General features: G+C 41.5%; 1 protein-coding gene across 1 annotated transcript in view; it reads right to left on the reverse strand.

Moving 5' to 3' along the window:
* Positions 1-7,869: 7,869 nt before the first annotated feature.
* Positions 7,870-27,233, reverse strand: part of THEMIS (thymocyte selection associated) — an 84,500-nt gene continuing 65,136 nt past the window's right edge. Inside the window, exons 5-7 of the mRNA XM_075036787.1 lie at positions 21,892-22,045; positions 12,356-12,513; positions 7,870-7,968 (exon numbers count right to left, since the gene is read on the reverse strand). Coding sequence (XP_074892888.1) covers positions 12,386-12,513; positions 21,892-22,045 — 282 coding nt within the window. The 3' untranslated portion in view covers positions 7,870-7,968; positions 12,356-12,385. The remainder of the gene's footprint in view (positions 7,969-12,355; positions 12,514-21,891; positions 22,046-27,233) is intronic.

Here is a 27,233-nt window from a genome sequence, read left to right on the forward strand (position 1 = left end):
AAGAGCCTGACCTTCCTCAGAGCTTGGGCAACAGTCCTGAACCCTGCTCCCCTCCCACACCTCTGCGGGGCTGATGGGGAACCACTGCACTGCCTTCCTCTTCTAAGTCTACTCACACCCAAGGTCATCCCAGCTCATTTTAGGCAGGTCAGCTCCTTATTTCTTGAGATGTGCAGTTTTCACTGTCTTAACTACAAGAGAGGAATTTCTGAGGAATGGTCAGAAGTGAGGTTCTCGTCCTTGTCTATGTCTTTGCAACTGGGAGCAGAGCCACTGCAAAATGGGCCTGTGCTTTACCAAACATTCTCCTAAACGGTCACGTAATATAGACATGCATAATATATATGTGCTTGGCAATGTGACACCCGTCTACAAGAAGGGTCGGAGGCAGGATCCAGGGAACTACAGGCTTGTCAGCTTGACCTCAGTACCAGGGAAGATTATGGAACAGTTCGTCTTGAGAAAGCTCACATGGCACGTGCAGGACAAACAGGGGATCAGGCCCAGTCAGCATGGGTTTACGAAAGGCAGGTCCTGCTTGACCAACCTGATCTCCTTCTATCACCAGGTGACCCACCTAGTGGATGAGGAAAAGGCTGTGGATGTTATCTGCCTCCACTTCAGCAAGGCCTTTGACCCTCTCTCTCATGGCATACTCCTTGAGAAGCTGGCGTCCCATGGCTTGGACAAGTATACTCTTCGCTGGGTGAAAAACTGGCTGGATGGACGAGCCCAGAGAGTTGTGGTGAATGGGGTTAAATCCAGTCGGTGGCAGGTCACAAGTGGTGTTGCCCAGGGCTTGGTGTTGGGGCTGGGTCTGTTTAATATCTTTATCAGTGATCTAGATGAGGGGATCAAGTGCACACTCAGCAAGTTTACAGATGACACCAAGTTGGGAGGCAGGGTTGATCTGTTTGAGGGTAGGGAGGCTCTACAGAGAGATCTGGACAGGCTGGATCGATGGGCCGAGGCCAATTGTATGAGGTTCAACAAGGCCGAGTGCCGGGTCCTGCACTTGGGTCACAACAACCCCATGAAGCGCTACAGGCTTGGGGAAGAGTGGCTGGAAAGCTGCCTGGCAGAAAAAGACCTGGGGGTGCTGGTTGACAGCCGGCTGAATATGAGCCAGCAGTGTGCCCAGGTGGCCAAGAAGGCCAACGGCATCCTGGCCTGTGTCAGAAATAGTGTGGCCAGCAGGAGTAGGGAGGTGATTGTTCCCCTGTACTCGGCACTGGTGAGGCCGCACCTCGAGTACTGTGTTCAGTTTTGGGCCCCTCACTACAGGAAAGACATTGAGGTGCTGGAGCGTGTCCGGAGAAGGGCAACCAAGTTGGTGAGGGGTCTAGAGCACGAGTTTATGAGGAGCAGCTGAGGGAACTGGGGTTGTTTAGCCTGGAGAAGAGGAGGCTGAGGGGAGACCTTACCGCTCTCTACAACTACCTGAAAGGGGGTTGTAGTGAGGTGGGTGCTGGTCTCTTCTGTCAGGTGGCTGGAGATAAGACAAGAGGAAATGGCCTCAAGTTGCGGCAAGGGAGGTTTAGGTTTGATATTAGGAAAAATTTCTTTACTGAAAGGGTTGTCAGGCATTGGAACAGGCTGCCCAGGGAAGTGGTTGAGTCACCATCCCTGGAGGTATTCAAAAAGTGCATAGACAAGGCATTCCAGAACATGGTTTAGAGAGCATGGATGATGGTTGGACTTGATGATCTTGAAGGTGTTTTCCAACCTAAATGATTCTATGATTCTATGACATATGTAAGGGTGGATTTCTTCAGCAATCTCCCTTTTTGTTCCTTAAGGGGAATGGCACCCTTCCCTTTCTCTAGGAAAAGTAGATCTGTCTTCAGAGAGCTCTAAGCAGGTATCAGCAGTCATTTCTTTAGCTTTCTTAGGTATGGAGACATAGAGATTGCAGGGCTAACATGCAAAGATGTTGTTAGCAAAAATGCAGATAAACATATTTTTTTCAAGCAGAAATTGGATTCTTGGCTTTCCTATTCCCTATGATCCCTGATCTGTGCAGAATTACTTGGGCTGTCTTCCTTTCCAGCCTATGCTCTAATACAAAATAACGTACTTTTTGCTGGTGCAAAAAAGCACTCTCCTTTACACTTGCCAGGTATGCAGGGAGTGCAAAGATGTTCTTGCCCACAGCAGCTTTTAACCTGGCATCTAGGTTTTTCTTGTTGATGCACAACAGTAAAAAAGACCCACATTTCCCAAAAACAAACTGCTCAGCTATGTTTTCAGGCCAGGGCATGTTGCCTGCTCTTCCTCAGCAGTGTTGTGAGCTGTGGACATCCAGTTCCCACTACTGAAGATGTTGAGATTCAAAATGATACACGCATTTTACAACATTTCCCCCACCCTAACTTTGGTGGCTCCAGGAGGAGCACATTGTCTTTTTCTAAGCATGTGTTGAGCCTTCATATACAGAGTGCAAAGAGCTGGCACCTGAAAAAGATCTGGAATTTACTTCAGTTTAATTTTTGAAGAAAAATCCTGGCTTGATACCACCTCTCCCACTGCCACTTCATTTTTGCAGTGATGCTGGACACCAGAGCACGTAGTGGGTTCTGTTCTATTTAAGTTTGAAATGCTTACAGCCCATTTCCACCCAAGCATTTGGGCTCCTAAGACCCAATAGGATGTTTTTGATCTAATCTTCTCTACTGCGGATGAGACAAAATGGGCAATGAGGTGTCTTAGGAACAACTTGCATGGCATGAAGTGTAGCGCTACGCCAGGCAGGAGCTGGTAAGGATCTCTATGGGAGCCCAGAGCCTGCAGACCTGCCAGGCTGCATAGGCTGGAAACAGCTGCTGTGGCTGGGAAGCATAAACAGTCAATCAAAATACGGTTCAGAGGATGAAGAGTGGAAGCAGAATCACATAAAGTTTTGTTACAAAGCATTTATACTTACTTAAAATATTACTCAATTTATGTAATATGTTTATGTAGAAAAAAAAATTATGATTTTCTAAAGTTTTTTAACTGATTCATGCCTAACTAAACTCTCCAGGACAGAAAATGCAATGAAATAAAATCCTTAATGTGTCTCACTTCTTTCTGCAAACCATTTGTACCTGTGAGAAAGAGTTGCATGAACTATTTGTGCAGGAAAGGACTGCAGCAGGTACGGTGGAACAGACAACAGGAGTATAAACCAGCCTTGCGGAGTGGAGAAAAGTGTCATTTTAGAATGAAAGGCTGTTTCTGCCTCTCCTTTCATGCAATGTTGAGCCCAAAATACTAACAGATGTTATCACTGAACCTAAGGAGAACAGGCAGCTGTAATAAGGTGGAAAAAGGAGAAGACTCTTTTTGCTGACAACATAGCTGCAGTACCTGGTGGGGCAACCCCTGAGCCCCGCTCAGACCCTTCCTCTGCGCCGTGAGGACCGGGGGATTACAGAGGAGTCAGCGTATTTCCAAGAAAGAAAGATCGTAACTCTTGAGTTTGCCCTAGGAAGAGCTAAAGAAGCACTGCTGCTTTCTGAGGCTCGCCTGAGCTGCCGGCTGCCAGTGCTGCTGTGCCCAGAGCCTCAGGGACAATGTCACAGAAAGCATGGCAGTAAGGTGCTTGTATGTACACACATTTCTTAAATCCTAGCAGGATTGAGCCCTTGAGACATCATGTAGCCATTTCCACATACTCCCAAATCTTAACACACATGAGGAATTTAGAGTTACATGAGAACATAAAGATGGCTGGACTGGGCTATCCATCCCGGTATCCCCTCGCTGGTGGTGGCTGACAGCAGTGGACTGGGGCAAGAGGAGCAGCAGCACCAAGGCAAAGGCAGGGTAATCCCTCCTCTTGCCCAGCCTGCCAACGGCTCACAGTCTGCACTTCCATCAGACCCACATGGTTTTTACTCCCACAGAAAGAGTTGTAAAAGGCTACCTTAGAAGAGGCAAAACCCCAAGAAAACAGACAGAAAGCTCATCAAACAGATGTATTATTGCAAAGCACAAGGACACTTGCAGCACAGAGACGCATTAAAAAAAGGAGGGAGGAAAATTTAAAAAAACCAGCAACAACCTGTCACTAATACAGGAAATAGAAGCAAGAAAACTCTGTCTTGAGACTATCAGTTTTAATATGGTGTCAAGGAGTTGAAAGTTAACATGGTACAGGTGCATCAAAGTGAAAAGAATGTTAGGAAGACACTTGGGCAGTCTTAGGAGAGGTAGGAATAGTATCATGCGCGTTAAGTGAAGAGATCGCAAGAATAAACAGCGGCTTCTTATTGGGAAGTGTGGTAGATAACCGTTTGTTTGACATGTTGTATTTAAAGAAAAGACCTTTTGGCATTTAAAGAAGAGTGCAGGGATAAGATTCTTCTTATCTTCCAGGCACAAAGGCTGGATATACAAAAAATCTGCATGTTGATTATCCAAACAGAAAATGCCATCTCACTAAGGGCTTATGCACACATGGAGTGCTGTAGAAGCAGCTGCTCCTGAACAGGCCTTCAGTGAGAACACACTGGAAATATTTCTTAATATTGAAAGAGGTAAGCCTTTAAGCTAATAAGTCTGTGCAAAAGCTTATGCCAATCTTTTGCAAAGCAAATATCTTATTATTTAAATACACTTTTATTCTGTTCAGGCATAGCGATTGTGCTCTGTGTTCAGCTGAAAGTGGCTTTCCCTCTCCAATGCAGTCTTCTTGAGCATTAATGTCTGGGAATGATAACCAGGTCCCTCAAGGATTGTGATGACATTATAGCTTTGTCAAACACGTATTAGCAAACAGTACGAAATCACTGTGGTCATCTGTATGGCATAAGGGAATCGCAATACTTACTAAGTCTTAAACATCAAACATGAGCCTTTTACTAGGATATTTCTTCATGACTCCTCCCTCCCCTCCACTTTCCCCAACAAGACTAGATGTCCTTTCCTTGCAGCACAGCACCACAGCCTATCTTCTATGCCAAGATCTGAATGCAAATGCCACTGTCCCTCTGCGTCATGTAAACTGAAAAGCCAGGCTAGTTCTCATCTCTCTGATAGGATACGATGTTGGCTCATGTGCCTGAGGAAAAAGATACTGCAGACATCTCTGCTACTAATATATTTATATTTACAAGGTTCATAAAATCTGCCACTTTAAGTCAGATGAATAAAACTCATTGAACTCAATGATGTTGAATATACACGACAGGATCGTTGCACGTGACAAGGGTGGCAGAACCAGACTCCTTATGTGACACGGTCTATGCAAAGCAGGAAAATTGCTTCTTTTGAAGTATTCTAAAGGGAAGAAGTTGCAGAAAGGGCTGATAAGTCTTGGTTTTTGTCACAAACTGTATCCCAAATACTTTTATAGAATATCTGAAAGAAGCTTAACTTTGTTGGAAAACTAACTGCATCCCACCCTGTTCACACCCATCCTAACCCCTAGAGCAACTAATGAGCCTCATGTTTTTTGTAGGTGCTCTCAGCCTCTCCTTGTATGTCAGATGCTTGAAGTCCTCAATCATCTTCATGGTCCTTTGTTGACCTCTCTCTGGTATGTCCACATCCTTCTTGTACTGAGGAGCCCAGAACTGGACACAGTAGCCCAGATCTGGCCTTGCCATTGCTCAGCAGAGGGGAAGAGTCACCTCCCTTGTCCTGCTGGCACTCTCTGCCAATGCAGCCCAGGAGGCTGTTGGCTTCCCTCTCCTCCTTTCTAGCTGCAGAAGTCAGGCTTCTGGTACTTCAGTGAAGGCAAATTGTGGTAGTAACATACCATATCTTTCAGACATCCAGCAGAGGATAACATCACATTCAGTAGAAAAAGAAAAAGAAGTCAGTCATACACACTAGAAATTCCTTTTATTCAAATACCAGATTGCGTTTGCTGGCATAACAAACTGGGCTGTTTTGATCTGCTACAAAGTGAAATATAGATTTTTGTGAAAAATGCTTAAAATGTGTTCCAAATACCCACAAGTGATGTGTCAGCCAGTTACAAGTTTTGTACACACCTGCAGGCCTCCCTATTAACCAGTGATATGCAAAACGCTGTATGCTACATATGGATGGAATCAAAGCACCCTGAGCAATATTCTTAGTACCTAATTGTTACTGATTTTAATAAGGATGAATATTTATCTTGAATAAATTAATGTGAGACAATATTGAGAAATTCTAAATTAATTTGCATTAATGAAAATTAATCATTCAGTAGAATTTTAATAGGCAAGTCTGAAGATACTATACTGTGTGCTTGAAAAGACTTTCCTTAAACTGTATTAAGGCATTTTTGTGAGCATTTGCTTTTCAACTCCTCAGCAGGACTAAAAATATGGCATGTCTAGACTTTCTAAACATGTTCCCTTTCTCCACCCTGCTGTCTGGGATTTCAGGAAGTACCACTCTGATCAAGCTGCTGTTGAGTCTGGAAACACTTGGCACATCAACTGTGTATTTACACATCAGTTCTCAATAGTTTTCCCTGAGAGTCAAAGTACTGCCAGAGGGATACGCACTTGCCCTACATCTAACACTTCCAGATACACAGCACTGCTTATGTATTTGCTGCCCAGTTCCTATTCTTATATGCTGCAAATGATGGCTATCATCGGACTCGCTCTGCCAGAACACAAGGACTATGTCCAGTGCCACCCAGAAATGTTAAGCACAGTCTCCGTGTGCGGCTCGTGTGACTGCACACAGCGATCCCACACAGGAATACGGCAGCTCTAATAGCAGCACCAATTATGTGCTCACTGCCAAGCCCACTGAGATGCTTGTCTGTGTAAGTAGTGCCCTGCCACTGCTTGGCACTCACAGCCTACAGACAGGGCAGGGCACAAAGTGAGGTCCCTCCTTCTGGACCAGGAGGTCTTGTATCCTTTCAGATACCATGTAACCATTTGGCTATCATTTTTCATTTTCAGAAGTATAACTAAATGGAAATCCTTCAGAGGAAACACTTGTTCTGTTTAAAAAAGGAGAGGTGATGCTGCTGCTGTTCCTGTGCCCTCTCTCTAGTGGGGTAGTGTTGGCCATTGATGTATGATGCAGAGAGGCACCTGGGGCTGCCTCTTCCTCCAGACACTTGTGTGGGAATACGAGATATCACAAGGTACAGGTGAAGCTCTTCAGCGCTGCTTTTCAAAGACCTCTTAGAGAGGGCAGCCTGTGCCTTTTTCTCAGTTGGGAAGGCTGGCACGAACTCTACTCTTTCAGCTCCAGCTTCTGTTCTTCCTTCCTGGCTGTGTTTTCAGCAAAGTGCTGAACATAATAGCAAAATATACTGCTCTAGTGTGATTCTATATATGTTCAGCTGTGCAAGGCATTATGGAGACGGCAATGCTATCTAATTTAGGCACCCCTGGTCCTTCTGAACAGCACTTCCCTCTATGAGGAGTGGCATTGCTTTGCAGGCTGAGCAACTTGTGGTGCAACAGTACTACTTATGCAATAAATCGTTGCTCATTGTCTGAAAGAGTGTCAGAATCTGTCCATTTGCAATTTTGAGCCTTAACCTGAAGCGTATGTGACTGGCTAAAGAAATGGATGTTCACCTTAGACAACCCTGCATTCCCATCTCTACCCTTCCCTCCTCCAGAGGAAACAACCATACAGGTATTTCACTAAGGGATATTCCTTTTGTATATGCTCTACAGTGGTTCAGAAAATCAACTGGTCTTTCAGGTGCAATAAGAATGAAGGATTGGACTCGGCATCATTATCTGAATTAATGAATAAATATGTAAAGAAGAACTTTGTCCCTTCAAAGGGTCATGAGACATTAGCTGGTTTGACTTCTTATTTAGGACGAGTAAGCAGTTTAGTTTCTCAGGGGATTATTATAGTTAAATTACAGCTTCATATGCTCTTCATGAGACAAGAAGGAGACTTTCATGAGCAGCTTTTTCTTACAATTGTGGTCGATCTTAATATGTGAAGGACACAGCTTCCTATTTGTTTCCAGTTAATTTCAGAATAATTTTGCTTCAGATATCTCTGAAAACAAACAAAACAAAATGACAATGTGAAACAGGAAACCTTTACATCGGATTTAAAAATTACACAGACAGTGCAGGTGAATGAGCTCTTGAGTCAAATTAATGTGTGCAAGTTAGGGCTCATCTGTGCCATAAAATGGTTTGTCAGTACAATTATACAGCAATCCCAAGTCTACAGCAAAAATAAAGCTAATATATGACTCCGACAAAGCTCTGCCAGCAGCTTTGCCTAGGTGTGTGAAATATACCAGTAAATTTTTCTTTTACTAGTATAGCTTATGCAGTTTAGGGAAATGTTTGACCTATATGGGGCAAAAGAGCTCACTTTGTCAGTGAAAGCTGTGACTCCAGCAAAAAGTTTTCCCCATGTTTCTCCAGTTGCTGGTCTGGCAGACATGGGAGAAGAGATACCTGTCTCTTGGAGACAGGTTTCCAAAGGGTGTGCCCTGGGGCTGGGGTAACAGAGAGGCAGGCCTGGAGGGAAGTTAATTAGTAACTTAATTAATACTTAATGGCAATATACCAGCATGCTAAGACTTCACCAGTGGGCCCTGTCCCCAGCTCTGCCACACTACAAAACCACGTTTTAATCTGCCCTCTAGGGGAATGGCAAGATGTGCGCATGTAGGATGAGCATCTAGGTGATGAAGGTCTGGTAGTCTTCCCTGCCCTTCGGGTCTCTCTACAACTGGTTTGAGTCAGGCTGCTTGGAGTCCTGCCTGTATCAAAGGTGAGAATTGAATTGCAGCTCTCAGAGCAGCACACTGTTTATTTGCTCCCTCTCAACTCGTCATTCCTTCTGTAATCACCATTGATTGCACTGTGGAAAAAAGGTTTAGTTTGCACATTAGGAATAAGTGAAAACACCAGGCAGTAGAAAAATTACCTAACAATGAAAATTAGCAGAGTAGCTGTTGCCCCCAAATCTGCATTGGAAAGTGCTTAGCAGGGGGACTTTCAAAAGTGCTGAGAACATACTACTCCAGTCATGCATTTGCGTTCCTCACTCCAGTATTCCCAAGGCTACAAAGTTTGCCTCAGCCTTTCAGCCAGACATAAGGGGAGCTACGAAATCAACACCTAGCTTACAGGATGAGTGGTATGAAAGCTCCAGAGAAATGTCTCAGAAAAACAGTACAAAAGCATTAATAAAGATGTGCTGGGGTCAGAAAGCTTGTCTTTCATTTGTAGCACTGTCTCTAGCTTTCAGTTTTGTAGGAACTTACATCTCAGCAGATCCAAGGTAAAAAAAAAGTTACACCTAAATCTGTTTCATACAATTACTTTAAAAAAATCAGTACAAATTGAAATTAAAGAAAACTACTTTGTCCAAACAAAACCACCTGACCTGTTGAGTTCATGACAACAGGAAAACACAGCCCTGTAGTTTTTTTCATTCCCTAATGCATTTCTCTCTCTTTTCTACTTAAGCTTTTTTTGGGTCCTATTCAATAAGCACCCAGGCTTATTCAGCTGAGACCGTTCCTTTTCCAGCACTTGTGTAAAGTTCAAGTCCAGAAAGCAATGTCCTAAAACAGCCTGAGACCAGTACTCGTTTTCAGCTCTCCAGGTGGCTGGGCAATGTTGTTTCTGTCCTTTTGCAGTCATGAGGTTACAAGCAGCTATCAGCAGTGGAGACAGAATCTGCCTTCCCTGGTTTTGCTGTTCTTTTTTGTTGTTGCTGCTCTTGCATGCCTCCATCTCATTTTTGTTTGCAGGGACGTGGGATGAGACATTACAGCAGCACCAGAGCTATTGCAGTTCATTGCAACGAACCCCCTCTCTCCCCATTTTTCTTACAACCAAGAAAAAACACTATTGACATCTTTAATGTGTTCTAAAAGACTGTCAAACTGAGGGCTTTCCTCACTAAAAAAAAATCCCCCCGAGCCCCGAAACTAACTAGTGGCAGTAAAAGGAAAGAAACTTGTGTTGTTAAAAAGAAAGCCACAGATTTTAAGTGCTTTCAGGTTTTTTTCCTACTTTATCTTGAATCTTTAATGAAAGATTAAAATATGTTAACGGTGGTTGTTGCTATAGCAAGCTCAGGCATCTGTTGTCAAGTCCCTTGTTTAATTGCTTATTGTTCTGGAGTGATGAGGTCACGTTAACATCATTGACCCTCTGGGGCATTTATTCTATCAAAATTAACATAGCAATGACCTGAGGTAAATCTCTGGTCTTTCTTTCTCCCTCCTGCTTAGGGTGAGGACTAGCTTTTACTAGTGTCATCCTGGCATCCTTTGGCCCTGATTGTGGAAAGATTTTTTGGGGGCAGTGGTGAAACACTGCAAATATTATTATTACCAATTTTCTGAAATTATACCTGACCGTTGAGCTTACTTCTGTATTTCATTAGAACGAATTTTTCCCCCTAATGACTCTATTTAAAAGTAATTTGGATCAATAGATTTAATTTTGATAATCATATATACCAAATAATTAAAAGTAGATATTCATAAATAGCATAAATGTCCTGAGGAAGGGAGGGATCATGGGTGCGAAATGGCTGAGTGAAGAATTCTTGAAGTAGAAGTAAAATGATCAGATGTTAGGCATTTGGCACAGATGCAAGAGACAACATACTTTTTGTGCATTATTTGCCTGTAAGTAAGCCTAAAAGAGCTAATTTGGTTATTTTTAGTAGCCCGCTCAACCAGCTCTGTAGCATACATTCTCAAAAGCTGATTTTTTTAAGCTCCATCAATTATTATACCTGGCGAGATATTTTACAGGGCTTTTCACCACATTAAAGGTTAATTTCATATGCACATATCAAATCTGTATTTCTCAAAATGCTCACAAGTGCAAGTGTGGAAGTTTGATAGAAATTTTAAGTACTAAGATAAAATCCATAATGGAGGGTTTCTGATGGTTGGGGGAAGACATGGAGCTACGTGCTCCTTGGCTAGCTAATGATTTAAGATGGTAGATACTTCTGTCATCCACCAAGGATGATAATTTGTGGCATTGCTTTATAATCCCAAGACAGACAGTGATGTCCCTCAAGGTGGCAAAGGTCCTTTTTTTCATGTTTTGCTAGAGCCCTCAAAGAAGACATCTCATAAAATAAAACCTTGCCTCTATTGATAGGGAGTTTAAAGGGCAGGTGGATAAAGACTTAAAGGATCTGATGTCATGACAGTGAGTTGTATAATTAGAGGCTGATCCTCTAGGCTGGCATTGCTTCATTAAACTGTGCTTTTCCCTTAATGCCTATAGTCAAAAGGACTATTTTAGTCAAAAGAGAGTTTCATGCTCGCTTTCATGACATCTTTACGTGACAGAGCAAGTCCACATCCTCAGTGGCATGTGGACTTAGGAAGTAATGCATTATGTGAAATACCTACTTTTTCTTTCATTTTTCAGTCTTTCCTGCACCTTTTGAGTTTCTGTGGCTGTGAGGACAGGAAGACGTGGCCTCATGGATACAACATGCTGCCCTGCATGTCATGTTTCTGAGCATTCCAGAAAAAAATAACAGCTTATTTCAGATTCAGTGCCCTGCTTAACTCGAACTAAATAGAATAGAAACATTGCATGCCATTTTAAAATACATACAAAGTACATTTTGAAATAAAATACCTCTTTATAATAAAATAATTTTAAAATCTCTGAAACAACATTTCAATTTTTGCTGGGTTTACAAGGGATTCTGTTAACAAAAGAAGCACTTCAGCAGAATCAAGTGAAATTCATAGAAGGTTCAGCTATCAGTGGGAAGAGCCAGGACTACACAGTTTCACACAGATCTAGAAAAAAAGTCTAATTTGTGTTTAGCTGGAAATGGTGCTTGGAGCTTTTTAGAAGCAAAGGATCTCTTCACTAGCACTTTAAGTCTCTGCAGAGTACCAGAGTAGAACCGTGAGGATTTAGTGAAAACACAGCTAATTCCTGAAAGCTTTTTAAGAGACAAACCTTAGTCAGGCATGACAAGGCATCCATTTCCAAAAAGAGGAAAAGGATTGCATTTAAAGTACTATAATTTGTTACAGCAAAGTGGCACAAATCAGAAAAATTACACAGACTTTCAGATACAAACCCTTTCTCTGGGTTTCTGTGTGTTTATATAAGGATGACTGCTGGTCTAATGAAGGTTTTGTCTCTATCTTTAAACCTGGTCTTGCCTCTGCACTTATATCACCAGAACGACGATAGGTACCACTTTGACAAAGGTGACATTGCTAAAAGTGACAGGGGGTCATAGGCTGCAGCTCAGAGGTGTCCTTCCTTCATTATTCACAGGACATTTGGGGTAATAGTGGCAGCTCCCAGGGGAAACCCTCCCTTGTTTTGGGAAGTGAAGGTTACTGGACAGTCTGAAAAAAAAAAATTACTCTGGCCGCACTTGTTTGCATCTGTAAATGATCATAGGTCACACTTACCGTCTTCCTTCAGAGACCGCATGCTTATTTCTAACAATGGTATCCTGACATATTTTTTCTTATGTTTTCAATTACGTTTTCATCCACATAGTCACAGTTGTGCTCTTCTTCCTCTTCATTTTCTGCCTCACACTTTCCAAGTGCCTTATTTGTTAGACCTGAGCAATTAGCAAAATATAACTGTAAGGAAATTGAAGGCTCTGCCCTTGCCCTGAGAAAATGTACAATTCATACAGACAACCACAAAACCAAAAAACAAAGCAAGCAATGTTCTCCTCACTTTTCTCGTTTTCATATAGATCTTAAATGAATTGCTCAAGTTCCTGAACAATATCTGTGGCAGATCAAGAATGAAACCCAGCTGAGCATTTTATAAGAGTGTGCAGTCTCATGAATTCCTACTTCAGTTTTTGCATAATACTTGTACCTGAAACTCTGTGGGCAAACAGGATAATCTGTCGTCTGCTCCCTGCTAGCTGTCCACAAATAACTCTAAGGTTTAGCAAAATGGTTAAAAAGGTTGACCACTGACAGTGTAAAAGCAGGCAGATAAAATTGTCTCCCTGTTCAAGAGAAGAGCAGTCCACTTCCCATGTGCAACATATACTATCTCTATTGCAGGTGTGCTCCCATGCTCTTGTGTTTCGCTGCCTGAAGAGATGAGCCTCTGCAGCTAGGAAAATTCGGGATTTCCTAGAACCAAAGCCACCAGTTTCTTCTTATTCAGAGGGCAATATAGCAACAGAGATTAAGGCTTGAAAGTGGCTTCAGCTTAAAATGAAAAGTTTTGAAGTATGTTTCTTTATGACCACCTAGACCAGCCTGAGGCGATACTGAGGGCAAACCTTCCAAAAAGCAGTGGCCTTTTCCCACAAGGGCAGAGACCCCCATGGGTGGCCTCTTTGCAGGTCCGGCGCTGGGGCTGGCTGTGCTCTGAGTCTTGGTGCAGCAACCGCTTCCAATTACATCTCCCACCAGTGAGCTACAGGCCGCTGCCAGAAGGTTCCAGGGTCTCCTCCCCTGCCTGGGTGGTTCCGCTGCTTCCCTGGGCCTAGAGATAGCTCCCCACAGTACAAGACCACTGGTCGCATGGAGCACGACCCGACCAGGATCAGTCACCGAGTGCCGCACATCGCCCCAACCCCGAGCCACTGCATCCCTTGCTCCAGGCTGTGGTGGGGAAGAGCAGGCAGGGCTGAGGCAACAGCAGCAGAAGTCCCCTGCCAGCAGCAGCTCGCCCTTTGGGTTTATCAGGAAGCCTCACCTTTAATGAATCTGAGAGGATACTGTGTTTCTAAAGCAAACAGTTTCATCTGAAATGGCAAAACAGTGTGGAACACTGGGTTTGGTAGAGCTGTTTGCGTTTGGTTAATTTGCTACGACATAACCTGAAACAACCTGCAAATGTGCACGAGGCCTCACAGCCTGTCTGACCTCCCAGCAAGGCCGTGCTTGTCAAACAGGCCCTTCTTTATGGGGCTGAGCTTCTCAAACAAGAATCCTCTCAAGCTTACTCTTGCAAACACTGTGTGCCTCTTCACCAAGAAAATAGCCATATATTCTCTCGGTGGTCTCCAAACACCACTTGTGTTCCTCCTGAAACTCTCCATGGCTAAGGTGTCTCTCCCTGAAGAACCGGGTAGGACTCACTTCTTTCTGAACTTGTGATCCTCTCCTTTATAGATTTTTTTTTTTAAGGCCAGAAATAACCATTAAGTTAATCAAGCAGCTGTCTGGCTGCACCAGCACAAAATTTATCACAGAGCAATTTACCTACAACTCCCCCTGCTACTTTTAGGAGTGAGTAAATTACCAAAGTATTTCCAGATCTAGGCATCAAAAGAAAAAAAACCCAAACCATAAACCTATGATGAGAAATTTAATGAAGATCTCACTCACACATGTGGCCACTATCTTGTTAATTAGCATTTCCAGGTTTGTAGTTCATTAGCAAGTTGGCTGTGTTTGATATCAGTAAAAGTAAACTAATGAATAAAACAGGCACTGCAAGAATAAGCTAATCCCTGTGATTCAGCAAGGGAAATATTGTTTGTGCGCTTAGACTTGCTAATACGGATATAAAGTACAGATTCCTCACGGATGACATAGCTAGACTTTCTTCTTTCCCAAACACATGCAAACAAAATGATATGCTTCTAAGCAAGACAGCTCAAGGAGAAAGGAATTAATGTCATTGGGCCAGACTAAATCACAGCTGTCCCCAGTTCCAAACCTGTGTAGGATGCTTTCTGAAATGTATACATTTACACTTCAATAAAGCATTAAGCAATGAATGGGACAAGTTGAATGATCCCTAGTGGATTCTGAACAGTGAAATCAATACAATTTGCTTCGCTGTTTGAAAAAAACCCCAACTATTAGTCTCAACACTAAATTGCCAAATCAGAGATGCCATCTCAGCCTGCTACGAAAACAAGGCTTATGTCATTGTGCTGTCCATCCATCCGTCAATCTCTTCAGCGCTTTTAAAAGATTTTTGCCAATTTCAGTCAGATTTAAAAAGGGGGGCAGAAGTCTCAATGCGGTTACAAAACCAAGAGTTGAATTAGTTCCTCTATTGAAAGAAAAGCAGGCACAACACAGCTGTTATACACTCCATTTGGGAGCAGACAGCAGGATAAATCAGCATGTGTATATTGGTTGGCCACTCAACACACACAGCTCCAGACCTGCTCTTCTTCCTTTGATAGCAGTGCCATAAGGAGAGTTTTGGTTATTATCTAGGAAGGGGGAGAGGAGCAGTAGGGGACAACAGACCTGAATACTCATTAAACCAAATTTCATTAATTTCGCTCTTCCTGGAACAATTTGTATAATTACATTTGCCTTTATAGTGGAAGGGTAGTGCTGTGCAGACTAAGAATTTCCATTTATCTCACTTGTATCCTTGAGTGAGTACTATTTGTTGTTTTTTTCCTTGACACATACTTGCTTTTTTTTCACGAATTTCAGGTTACAAACACCTGTCATAACTCTTCATTTTGCCCTCCTTCAAAATGTAGGCAACAGAAGTAACCCAACCTATCAGGACCCTTGCTTGAATGAAACCAGTGCTAGAAACCCCAACTTACGTACATACAAGGCTGCACACCTAAATGCCCCTGGCTGTGACCATAACACAGTTTTATAGCTGTGGTAAATAGTTCAGGATTTATGCTGCATAAGCTAACATTCAACCACATAATAACATTTAGTGTTTGTTTATTTATGCCTAACTTGGAAAAGATACTTGTGAATTATTGTGTGCAATAATATTGTGAACTAGAGATGGTAGAACCAAATCCTTATTTCTGCACGTCACTTGAGTGAAAATGCACAGAACTGAAGGCATATGCATAAGCCAAAGTGTTTTTTATGAACAGTAGCATTTTATTTGCTGTGGGCCTGGTTCTGATGCTCCTCAGTGCTAATGAGAACTAATTTCTTAGGGAGTGCTACTGAAAGCTATTCAGTGATAGCAGAATCAGAGCCCATAAAACTAATGGACTGTTCCTTGAGCTGGTATCCATCAACCATTCCTTCACATGATGATGTAGCGTATCTTTCAAAACTGTTACGTACCACAATCACAATACTTCATATGCACTGTAGGGTTACAGTTCATGCATGGGTAATGTTTATCGCCTTCTGGAATCTCCTAACCCATTGTTTGGAAAAGTTTAATCTTAAATTTAACTTCTTAAAAAATCTTGGATTTCATGAAAGAGACATTTGTTGACCTCTTTCACTGTCCTTTTATTTTTTAATTTTCTTCTTTGTCACTTCTTTTCTGGTCTATGTTGCTGGTGTTACTGAATTCCTAAAGACACTAATTTCCAGTGTTGCACTGCTGCCTCTTTTTGTAAAATAAATCCTCAGTGTATCAACAGCTCTTGCAGATAATAAAAGCTTGCCATAAGTTTTAAACAATTGCATATTTCAGGCCCCATCATACCTTCCTGCAAGAGGGGAAGGAAAAGGGCTTAGGACACTGCCGCACACCTCCCCAGGCTCCCAGCTGCTCTTGTGCAGGGCTGGAGGAGTTGGGGAAGGGCCACAAAGCTGGACAGCACTGCCAGATAGTAGCAGAGGTGCCTCATGCAAAGTCCCCTTTAGCTGTGCTGCACGAACACTGCAATGCCTCCTCCTTGCAACCACTTCTACAAGGTGCTGCCTGGAACCAATGTGTATTACTGCAATTAAAATCAGTCATATCTAATAAACAAGGGAAATATATAAGGATTCATAGCCTATGCTTTCTTTCCTAACTTTCAACAAGTTAGAGTTTGGTTAAGAAGAAAGGTGATTGAAAATGTTTAAATATGATTTACTAAAGTGTACTCGCCATGCTGTGAAATTATGTGATCTCCTTAATTTATGTTCTTACCTTTTTTTAAACTTATCTCAGCAGATGTGTCAGTCAAGAATAAGTTTTGTGTTCACAGCCCAAAAACGAGGAAAAAGAGTCCAATTATTTTTTTAAAAGATAGTTACAGGACCATAAGAGCCAAAGGGTCTAATAACAGTTTTGCCCAAATCAAGCACTGAGCTAAAGTGTGGAAGCTGGAGAGAGTTGTCATACATACAGTAAAGGATGCCTAATTCATATTGCTTTTACTTATGCACCTAGTTCAGATTGCTAATACGAAATCTCTGTGACATCACAGAACACCTTTTTTCAAAATAAATCAGAATTCCATCTTTTGCATTAAGTTTTTGGGGATATTATGTTTAATTCACTTTAATAGTTTGTTTAGAGCACAGCCCCATAACCAAATGTATTGCCATAACTGATGGGACAGCAAGCTACAGCACAGGGGCAGGAATTTCTTAAACCATGTTCATTGCCAAATTTAGTAGATGCTATATGTGCATCCTAAATTGCAATCAGAAGGCCCATTACTTTTTTCTTTCTCCAGCCCACTGGTCTCCTAAATCAAATTCCTAAAGTCAGAATATATAAAGATCTTCCCTAAAATGTCCTGACATCAATAAACAAAACCAACATAAACACTTTTTTATTGCAGATTGTAACACTCCAGAAACCTAAGCCATGAGCAAGAAGATTAGGTAATGTTTTAGAAACTCCACTTACAATAAATTTCAAGGTTAAGGAAAAACTGTTACGGCAGATTTCTGATGATTGCTATTATCCTGCAGATATTGCTACTGTTTCTAATGAATTCAAACTCAGTCAAATATAAGAAAATAAGATAATATCTTTAGTGGTCAATTCAGGTTTAATTGTAGCAGAGGAAAAAGGTTCAATTTCTTAGAAACAAAGATAATAAATCTTATCTTTATTAACATGAACTCTGTAAGGAAAGACAATAGAGGCTTTAAAACTGAAAGAAAACCATGTTGTTTTTCTTTTTGGAACTATCTGGCCCTTGGTAAGAAATAGTAATTGTCTCTGTAACAGGTTTTTTTGAGAGCACAGATTCAATATCATTATTAGGAATTTGAAACAGGTTGGTGCTTTGGAGAGTCGCTCAACATTCACCAACAGAAGTTTAAAAATTAGTCAGTGAATGCTGCATTTCCTCCCACTCAAAAACCACAGGAGAGTGTCTGCATTATTAGTCTTCACATATTTTCTAATCCATTATCTGCTGAATTAGCAGAGCAGAGTATACTCTCTGGAACAGGCAAGCGTGCTGCACACAACAGTGGACTTGTGGCGTTCCCTTGGCTGGCCAGGAAGACCTGCTATATCTTCTAATCCAATTTCCTGTATAATTCTGCAGCTATATTTGAATTAAGCTGAATAATTTTGAACTATACTAACACACATCTTTCAGAAAAACCTTCAGCTTTGATTTGGGTATGTCAGCGTACAATCCATCACTGCTCTTTGGTCTACGTTAAATCTGCTTAGCTCAAACTCACACAATAGTCAAATTTAGAGAAAGTTTGTGCAGGGATATACTCCAAGGCAACTAAACAAGAAGCAATTTCCTAGCCTTGCAAAAGAAGAAACATTACGGTACTATCTCTTGATTTTCTATGTGTGTACTGAACAGAGGTACTAAGAGTTTGAAACCCTCAGTAACCAAGGCTATTTTTTATCTGATTTTCTGTGAGTAGTCTAAGCTAATACAGTCTATAGGATGAGCTTAAAGTTAACTAATTGCAACTTTCATGAGGAATGAGGCAGGAGATGTATCATCGATGAGCTTTTAAACCAGAAACATGCCTAAGAACTGAGCTAGCTGGGAAGAGTTAGTGCTGTGAATCTTTGCAGGACCAGAGGCAAGCAAGCCTTCAGCAGCCCTAACACCATTTTTTCTCTGATACTCTTGGCCATACAAATAGGGCTACCTGCAAAGCACAGGTCTCTAGCCATAAACTCAGGGAAAAAATGAGCCTGACTGATACGTAAAGTTTAAGAGAAATGTGTCTACTGGAAGAAGGAAGAATTAAGTCAGTAATCTACCATTACGATTCATGCGTGGGTCTCAACCAGCAGAAAAGAAAACTCTGCTTTCACAGAAGGGATAGCACAACAAAGGTTAGGATCTTAATGGCATGCAGGCCAAAGGAAATAGAGCAAGATCAGCTGACAGAAAATAATTTAAAACTTGAAAAAGTCCCTAGAAAAAGCTTTCTTCTCAATTAGATTGTTTCAGAATTAAAAACAAGTGAAGAATTGCCTAAGAAAAATAGACTTGAGCTAGAAAGTGAAAAATAGCAAATAAAAATCAAGTGCTCTTGGAGACTCTGAAAAAGGTTTATCAAGGACATATAAATAAGGCTTAATGGGGTAGACAAAAGAGAAATGCTACCAGATCAGAATGAATAAAGAGGAGGCTCCAACCAGGATGAGAGAGCAACATCACCTTGTTTCACTGCAGTGCTGAAACATGTTCAGTAGAAGGCCCAAATCAAGAACAGTTGAAAAAAAGTCCATGTCTGTTTTCTAGTGTCCAGAACCACAAATTACATTAGCTAACAAGCAGCATGAAGGAGAAGGCAGAAACTCTGCTGGTAGCATGGCTAACAGAAGCAGCCCTCTGCCTAGGGGCAGGTGAAAAGCCCACTGAGAGGTTCTGGGTCAGGATTTAGTGCACAGACAAATATGGGCGATGTTGTTGTGGGTGTCTGGTACAGACACAGTGATTCATTAATGGCATGGATGATGGGACAGAGTGTACCCTCAGTAAGTTTGCAGGTGATACAAAACTGGGAGGAGTAGCTGAGATGGTTGTGCTGCCATTCACCTGGACAAGCTGGAGGACTGGGCAGAGAGGAATCTCATGAAGTTCAGTGAAGGAAAATGCAAGGTCCTGCACCTCGGGAAGTATAAGCCCATGTATCAGTACAAGCTGTGGCTGACTGCCTGGAAAGCAGCTTTGCAGAGAAAAACATAGGGGTCTTGGTAGACAAGCAGATCATGAGGCAGCAATGTGTCCTTGTGGCAAAGATATCCAACAACCTCCTGGGCTGCATTAGGCAAGGAGGTGCCAGTGGAGATCTTCCCCCCTCTCCTGAGCACTGGTGAGAGCACACTTGGACTGCTGGATCCAGATCTGGGCTTCCCAGTACAAGAGGGACATGGTCATTCTGGACTGAGTCCAGCAGAGGGCCATGAAGGTGATCAAAGGAGCAGACCACCTGAAATAGAAGGGGAGGCTGACAGGGCTGGGACTGTTCATCCTCATGAAGAGAAGGCTCAGGGAAGATCTTATCACTGGGTATAAATACCTGATGGGAAGATGCGAAGGAGATGGAGCCAGACTCTTCTCAGTGGTGCCGTGACAAAAGAAACACAGGTGGTAACAAATACTTTCACAGTAGGAAAATGATTCCAATACAAAGAATGGAAAGAGTAGGTGACCTCCCAGTCCTGTTATTGAGCTGAAGCCTTAGCAATGATAGCTCCAAACTTCTTTTCTCAGCTAAGGGATCTCAGTTTAGAAACTACTGCACAGTTCCTGTAAGAGGCACAGGAAGTGACTGTACGACTCCACTTCTCACTGCATGAACTGAGCAGCTGCATTTAGAAAAATCTTTGAAAAATCTTCACTGTAAAACCACAACATGACTTTAACCTGTGTGGCTTTTCTTGTCTGTGATGAGTCTAAACCCATCAGATAAAGCACCTACATGAGCACTGACTCCTGTGCTTGCAAATAAACCTGTCCTCAGCATAAACTTTAAGCCTGGTTTACTTCAGTAAGGATGCTTTGGTCATGTGTTCTCAGGTACGCCCCCTCCTGCTTCCTTCCCATGCCTGCCTCACCCCACAGAGACTAATCCATGCAAGTGATCCAACTGATCCCTGTAGAACAGACAGCAGTTTTCAAAGTCAAGCCCTAGTGATTTGCAGGTAGTTCCCTTGGCACGAAAGAGTACAACACTAACCAATCTCGTTATTAATTTTTTTCTGGGGTTTAAACAGAGGATACTGTCCTTGTAGCTGCCAATATGGAAGCTTCAGCATTTACTGCTGTAAAATCTAATCAAATATTTAAGCAGTGACAAATGGAGCCTGCAGGGAGATTTTTTCAAAGCCACAAAGTAGCAAATTTGGGATTGTCTTTCAAAGCAGCCAGATACGAAAATACCTTTCAAAAACCAGTCCCCAAATAATCAACTTCCACAGCAATAAGGATTAGTGAATATTCAACAGCCCACAGTAATTCTTCACTATAAAAGTTGTTTATATTGCATTTGGAAGTTTCAGTATGCATAGTTTCAAATAGGCAGTCCTTTTAAGGAGTCTCACACACTGAATGACAAGACAATAAAGAGAAACTTTATGGGAGGTTCTTATACTAATATCAATTATCAGTTAATGAATTCTGTGAGGATAAGTATTTGTGCTTTAGTCTCCCAAATGTTCTAGTATTGCAATTAATGTGATGTGTTCATATTTCAGATATAACATGTGTCTGAGAGATAATTAAATCAATTGAAATTTTTTATATTAACTGCAAAGTCTTTTGGATTTGTCCTCTTATCATCTAGCTTCTCAACTTCAATATGTTTCCTTTCTGAAAAAGGGAAAACTTGTAAGGTAAGCAGAAACACTAACCAGCTATCAAAAATGCTTTGGAAATCCAAGCAAATGGTGACTTTAAAAACAATTATCGGTCAAGTAATTTGCTCAATATTATTTTTTTCTTCAAAATACAAAAATGTGAGTGAAGACATCTTCATATCTTTAATGCAAATTGCTTGCTAGTCTTTCAAACCTGTTGGAATCCATGTTTCTTTATAACAGATGATGAGTACGCATCATCCTAAAACAAAAGGGAAGTGCATCTTTTCCACACATCTGTTCTTAAAAGCTAGTGAATATTCATGCTACAGTGTCAAACAGAGTTTAATACCATGCTGCTATTGAGAGCTTGGATGAATCTGCCTTGTGGCATTTATGGAGGAAGAACAGAAATGTTCACTTTCCATCTCTTTTAACTAAGCCACAGATTACAAGCGAAATCACACAAGATAATCCTGTATGGAAATTATTTATCAGGGCTGGGGTTAAGCTTTGTTATATTAATAACTCAAAACCATAAAGCTTAACTGACCTTTAATCACACTGGTTTCCACTAATGTAGCTTTCCCAGTCATGTCCTTCTTATTCTCACGATGCACCAAATCATTTTGACAACTAACTTGTAATTCCGAAACACTGGCAGCTTGATTTGAGAACAGTTTCTTGGTTGTGTCTACACAGAAATTCTGAAATTACATAGAAGAGCACATTGACTTTACATGTAAATTGTTACTCCAAACTGGATGCTTTCAGAGATATGACACTTAAAAGCAACGTTCTTTGTGTTACTTCTGTGAATTTCAACCACAAACCTTCTGTTTGTCAAAGTCATCAATCACATTTACCATAATGTTTGTCTTTGAGTCACAAAATAACATCACCAGAATGCACTTTAGATGAAGAAATTACCTTTAAAATATATCTCTAGCCTTTCTTTTCTTTTTTTGGGGGTATATGGAGTCATGCAAACAGAAGGAGGGAGATTTATGTATTCCTTTTAGTTCATAAAGATTTCTTTCTGATTAACTTTTTTCTTGTATCAATCTTTCCTTTAATGAGTTACATTAATGTAATATTACATCACAAATTCATATAAAGTCTGACATTTCAATTACATTTATCCAATAGCATTTATAGCATAGAGAGTATAGTTAGATAATATGAACAGACAATGATGGAGTAATTAATTGTAGTGTTATTACATTGCAGAAAGTAAGTTATATGGCTGCAATACTTGCACTGCTTGAATTTCAGGTTTGATACATACATTTCTATAATTCTACTTGGGTTTTTGTTGTTTGGTTTTTTTTTTATTTTGAGATATTTATGTCATAAATACTTTCAGTTGAATACATATTTTTCATCTGTGTAAATAAGAGTCAATTAAAAGTGTCAAAAAGTATATCTTCAGTGAAGCTACACAGTAGCTGCAGTGGAGGTGCAGTACAATTGCAATCATTATGCCAGAAAGTATCTATTTTAAAAAATAATCAGTATAGATTTTCCATTCTGCATTAAAGGTAGATTTTTTTCTCAGCAATGACAAAGCCCATCCTATTCAGAGAGAGAAGGTTGTGTTGGTAAAACTAATGGTAGCTACATGGTAACACAGTAATAATGTCTGATTGTTTCAAAATCAACCCACAATTTGTGAAAGCACAACACGAGCCCACATTTTATGACAATCTGCCCCTTTTTAAAAAAGGTATCAGCTAGCAACAAGAAAGTAACTGGTAATTGAAACAGAAAATTTGAGAGAGTATATTAAGAAGAACAGATGAAGATGAAATCTGTAAAATGTATGGACAACTTTCCTCTGTGGCGGGTCATGAAGTGACATAAGTGGAAGACCCTCATTTTTCTGTTAAAGGAATCTACGGTGGTTTTTCTAAAAATAAACACTGAACATTTTCTAAAATAAACACTGCAAGCTCGATCTGCAGAGGTTGACTGAATTACAGTATTCAGTGCATGTTTCTGCAGTGCAGGCTGTACAATGCTGCGTAGTGCTCTTCTTGATTGCAAAAGAGCCTCTGAGGTCAAGCAAAGCTTTAAGCAGTGATGTAATTCACAAAAACCTCAAGGATTTGTACAAAAATAAATATTTTGAGATTGAGATTGACAAATATTTTGCAAAGAGGACAGAAATGTCAGAGGAAGTTCTTCACAGCAGAAAATTAACCCAATGGAAAAGGCACTGTTCAAACTAGGACGATGCTTGGCTAGTGTGTTGTGGAATAGCTTCAGTGAGGTTATGGGACCTTTGTCTTTCTTTTTCCAGCACAGCACGGCCTTTCTTTCATCTCCAGTTCTTTTCATGATCATCTGCACCTAAACATGTCTGTATGCACCACCTGTTTGTTGTCAGTCTGGCCTGGTAATATGAATACACTTTACAGGTAATTAGTGAGAAATGTCTGCCTCCTGTTCAGGGAAGATACATGCTTAAATAACCATTTTTCAAAGTTGTCACTAAACTTGTGCTATCCTCAGTATCAGTCATACCAGTTATCACGAATGAGAGGTCTTGGGAAGGGCAGGGAACCATTATTATTTATAGGCAGATTCTTCCTGTATTCAAGTTATTTGGCATACTTAGCACACAGAAAGCTTTCACTTAAAAGTCAGCTGTCAGGTAAGAAGGGAACCTTAATTTGAATAGTAGACATAAAAAAAATTTATTATTATTTTTTAAGTCATTAATTCTCTTATTTTCTAGTCAGCTCCTTATTTAATAGATTAATCTTAGCAATTAATATAATGAATGAGTAAATTGAGATTATTTACTTTGCATTGCCTTAACTAACTAAAAACAAGCCTTGATATCAAAACAGAAACATCCCCTCGTTAAGAATAACGTAGCTGGAATTTGTGCTAATCTTATCAGTCATCAACGAAACCACACACTGGGATACAATGGTTACCTTGGGCATCTTGCAAACAAATTAAAACATGCAGAACTCAAACATTTAAAAACAAACAGGATTACAGAAATTGAACTGTCACTTCACTGTATGCTGAAATCTGATATTGTTTTAACATTCTTATTAGCACTATAGATAACAATTATACCAACAGAGATAAGATGCTTTTTAAACTATATAAGAGTGAAGGCTTTTAAATACTAGGAAGCCTTACTAGCACAGGGTTTCCATCTATGTGGAGTCATTGTTCCACTAATTTAAAGAAGTCAGGATATCAGCCATGGTTTCCAGTAGTGTTACTGCCAGAAGAAACACTAATTCAGTTAAAAACTCATGATCTGAACTACAGTCATTTATTATAACAGACTACTCATGAGGAAACCCCCAACCTCAGCATTTGGAAAAATCCGACCAACAGCTACAGGTGCGTGAACTAAAAATTTTGCCCCAATTGATAAGCATTGCCCAATACATTTCTAGGTTCACTCATTGTCCAGAAACAAATCAGAAGACAAAGCACAAAGCCATAAAGGTAAGTGCACTGGGTTTGTGTGGCAAGGTTTTGGCAGCGGGGGGGGTTTTACAGGGTTGGCTTCTGTGAGAAGCTGCTAGAAGCTACCCCTATGTCCAACAGATCCAATACCAGCTGGCTCTAAGACGGACCCACTGCTGGCCAAGGCCGAGCCCATCAGCAACGGTGGTAGTGCCTCTGGGATAACATAGGTAAGAAGAGGGAAAAAAAACCTGTGCAACAGCAGCGGGAGAGAGGAGTGAGAACATGTGAGAGAAACAAACCTGCAGACCCCCAGATCAGTGAAGAAGGAGGGGGAGGACGTGCTCCAGGCACCAGAGCAGAGATTCCCCTGCAGCCCATGGGGAAGACCATGGTGAGGCAGGCTGTCCCCCTGCAGCCCAGGGAGGTCCACAGTGGAGCAGATATCCACCTGCAGCCTGTGGAGGACCCCACGCCGGAGCAGGTGGATGCCCGAAGGTGGGTGTGACGCCGTGGGAACTGTGCGCTGGAGCAGAATCCTGGCAGGGCCTGTGGCCCCGTGGAGAGAGGAGCCCATGTTGGAGCAGGTTTTCTGGCAGAACTTGTGACCCTGTGGGGGACCCACGCTGGAGCAGTCTGTGCCTGAAGGACTGCACCCTGTGGAAGGGACCCATGCTGGAGCAGTTTGTGAAGAACTGCAGCCTGTGGGAAGGACTCACGTTGGAGAAGTTTGTGGAGGACTGTCTCCCGCAGGAGGGACCCCACGGTGGAGCAGGGGACAAGTGAGTTGTCCTCCCCCTGAGGAGGCAGGAGCGGCAGAGACAAGGTGTGCTGAACTGACCGCAACCTCCATTCCCTGTCCCTCTGTGCCACTGGGGGGAGGAGGTGGAGAGAACCGGGAGTGGAGTTGAGGTGGGAAGGAGGGAGGGGTGGGGGGAAGGCATTTTTAACATTTGGTTTTATTTCTCATTACCCTACTCTTGATTGGTAGTAAATTATACTAATTTCCCCAAGTTGAGTCCATTTTGCCCGTGACGGTAATTGGTTGAGTGATCTCTCCCTGTCCTTATCGCAACCCACGAGCCCTTTGTTATATTTTCTCTCCCCTGTCCAGCTGAGGGGAAGGAGTGATAGAATGGCTTTGGCAGGCACCGGGCATCCAGCCAGGGTCAACCCATCACAGTAAGGTAGCCTAAGTTTGCACAGTTCCTCTCAGGAAATAGGAGGTGTTATATTAAAAAGGATACAAAAAAGTGTGAGAGTTAAGGTGAGAGATGCATCACTTTAGTAAGAACAAAAGTTTCAGTGTTCTGCAGGAGTTGTGAGTGCAGAGTTTATCAAAGATGCAGAAACTGAAAACACTGCAGTAGCAAACTGAGTTTCAAAGTGAACAGTTTCAATTAATTTCCTTTGATTACCTGAAGAGCTTAATGCACTGCATTTGTGTGCATGTGTACCTGAGCTCTCTTCCACAAGCAAGGCTTCCCTCTGCTTGTCCACTGTAGAAGCATTGAAATCTGACAGCAGTTCTTTTTCTTACCAATTGCACTGCACAAATCATAACACTTTGCCTATCTATAGCCCCAGTTGTACAAAACCTGTTCCCAAAATGCTGATTTCCCCTGCAATTTAAGTGTATGCTAGCATCCCCTTCTCACAACTCCAAGGTTTGTTCACCTCTGACTTCAAAAATTCTGGCTATTAACAGTTGTATCCCTGTGAATATTTCTTTCATTACTGTGGCTAATTGCTTTTTTAACTCATTTACTTTTCTGTTATCAACGTCATGTGGCAATGAGTTCTAGAGTTTACTTCTGCATTGCGTAAAATTTCCTTGGGGTTGGTTTTTTTTACTGCCCTACCTCATAATTTCATGCTGCTGCTGTAATCCCTCTCTATTCATTTTCTCCCTGCATTCAGGTTTTTACTCTTTTTCCTGAGTCATCTTTTCTTCAAGCTGAGGAGTTTCTGGTCTATTTAATCTTTCGTCTTACAGGAGCCAAATCGTAATCCGTGATGCACCAAGCTCCTGAAATTCCTGCTTCTTTGCAAGACAGAACCCAAAACTACTGAAGGCAGTCCATATACCACATGTACTCCAGACAGCAGCATTTGATCACAACTACTCAGTAAGCCAAGAAAATAGCTCAGGAGTTCTTAAAATTAAAAAACCCACACAACTTTGCAGGTGCCCAGCAAAACCAGTGCAACCTCTGAGATAGAATAGCAGAAAGAGAAGCTCTTAAAGCAAGTAAGAAAAAATAGGGTGTTAAATCTGTTTACAAAAAAAGAAAATAATACATATGTTCGTAATACACATTATTTTTTTTCAATATTGTGTTTCCTCTTTTTTTTTTTAAAGGAAAGAAAGCCTCAACAGCATCTAAAATAGTCAGAGTAAAGAAGGAGAAACAACATTTGTTTAAAGTACAGAAAAAGGTGGGAGTAAATATGAAA

The sequence above is a fragment of the Buteo buteo genome, chromosome 9 (assembly GCF_964188355.1).
Source record: "Buteo buteo chromosome 9, bButBut1.hap1.1, whole genome shotgun sequence".
NCBI lineage: Eukaryota > Metazoa > Chordata > Aves > Accipitriformes > Accipitridae > Buteo > Buteo buteo.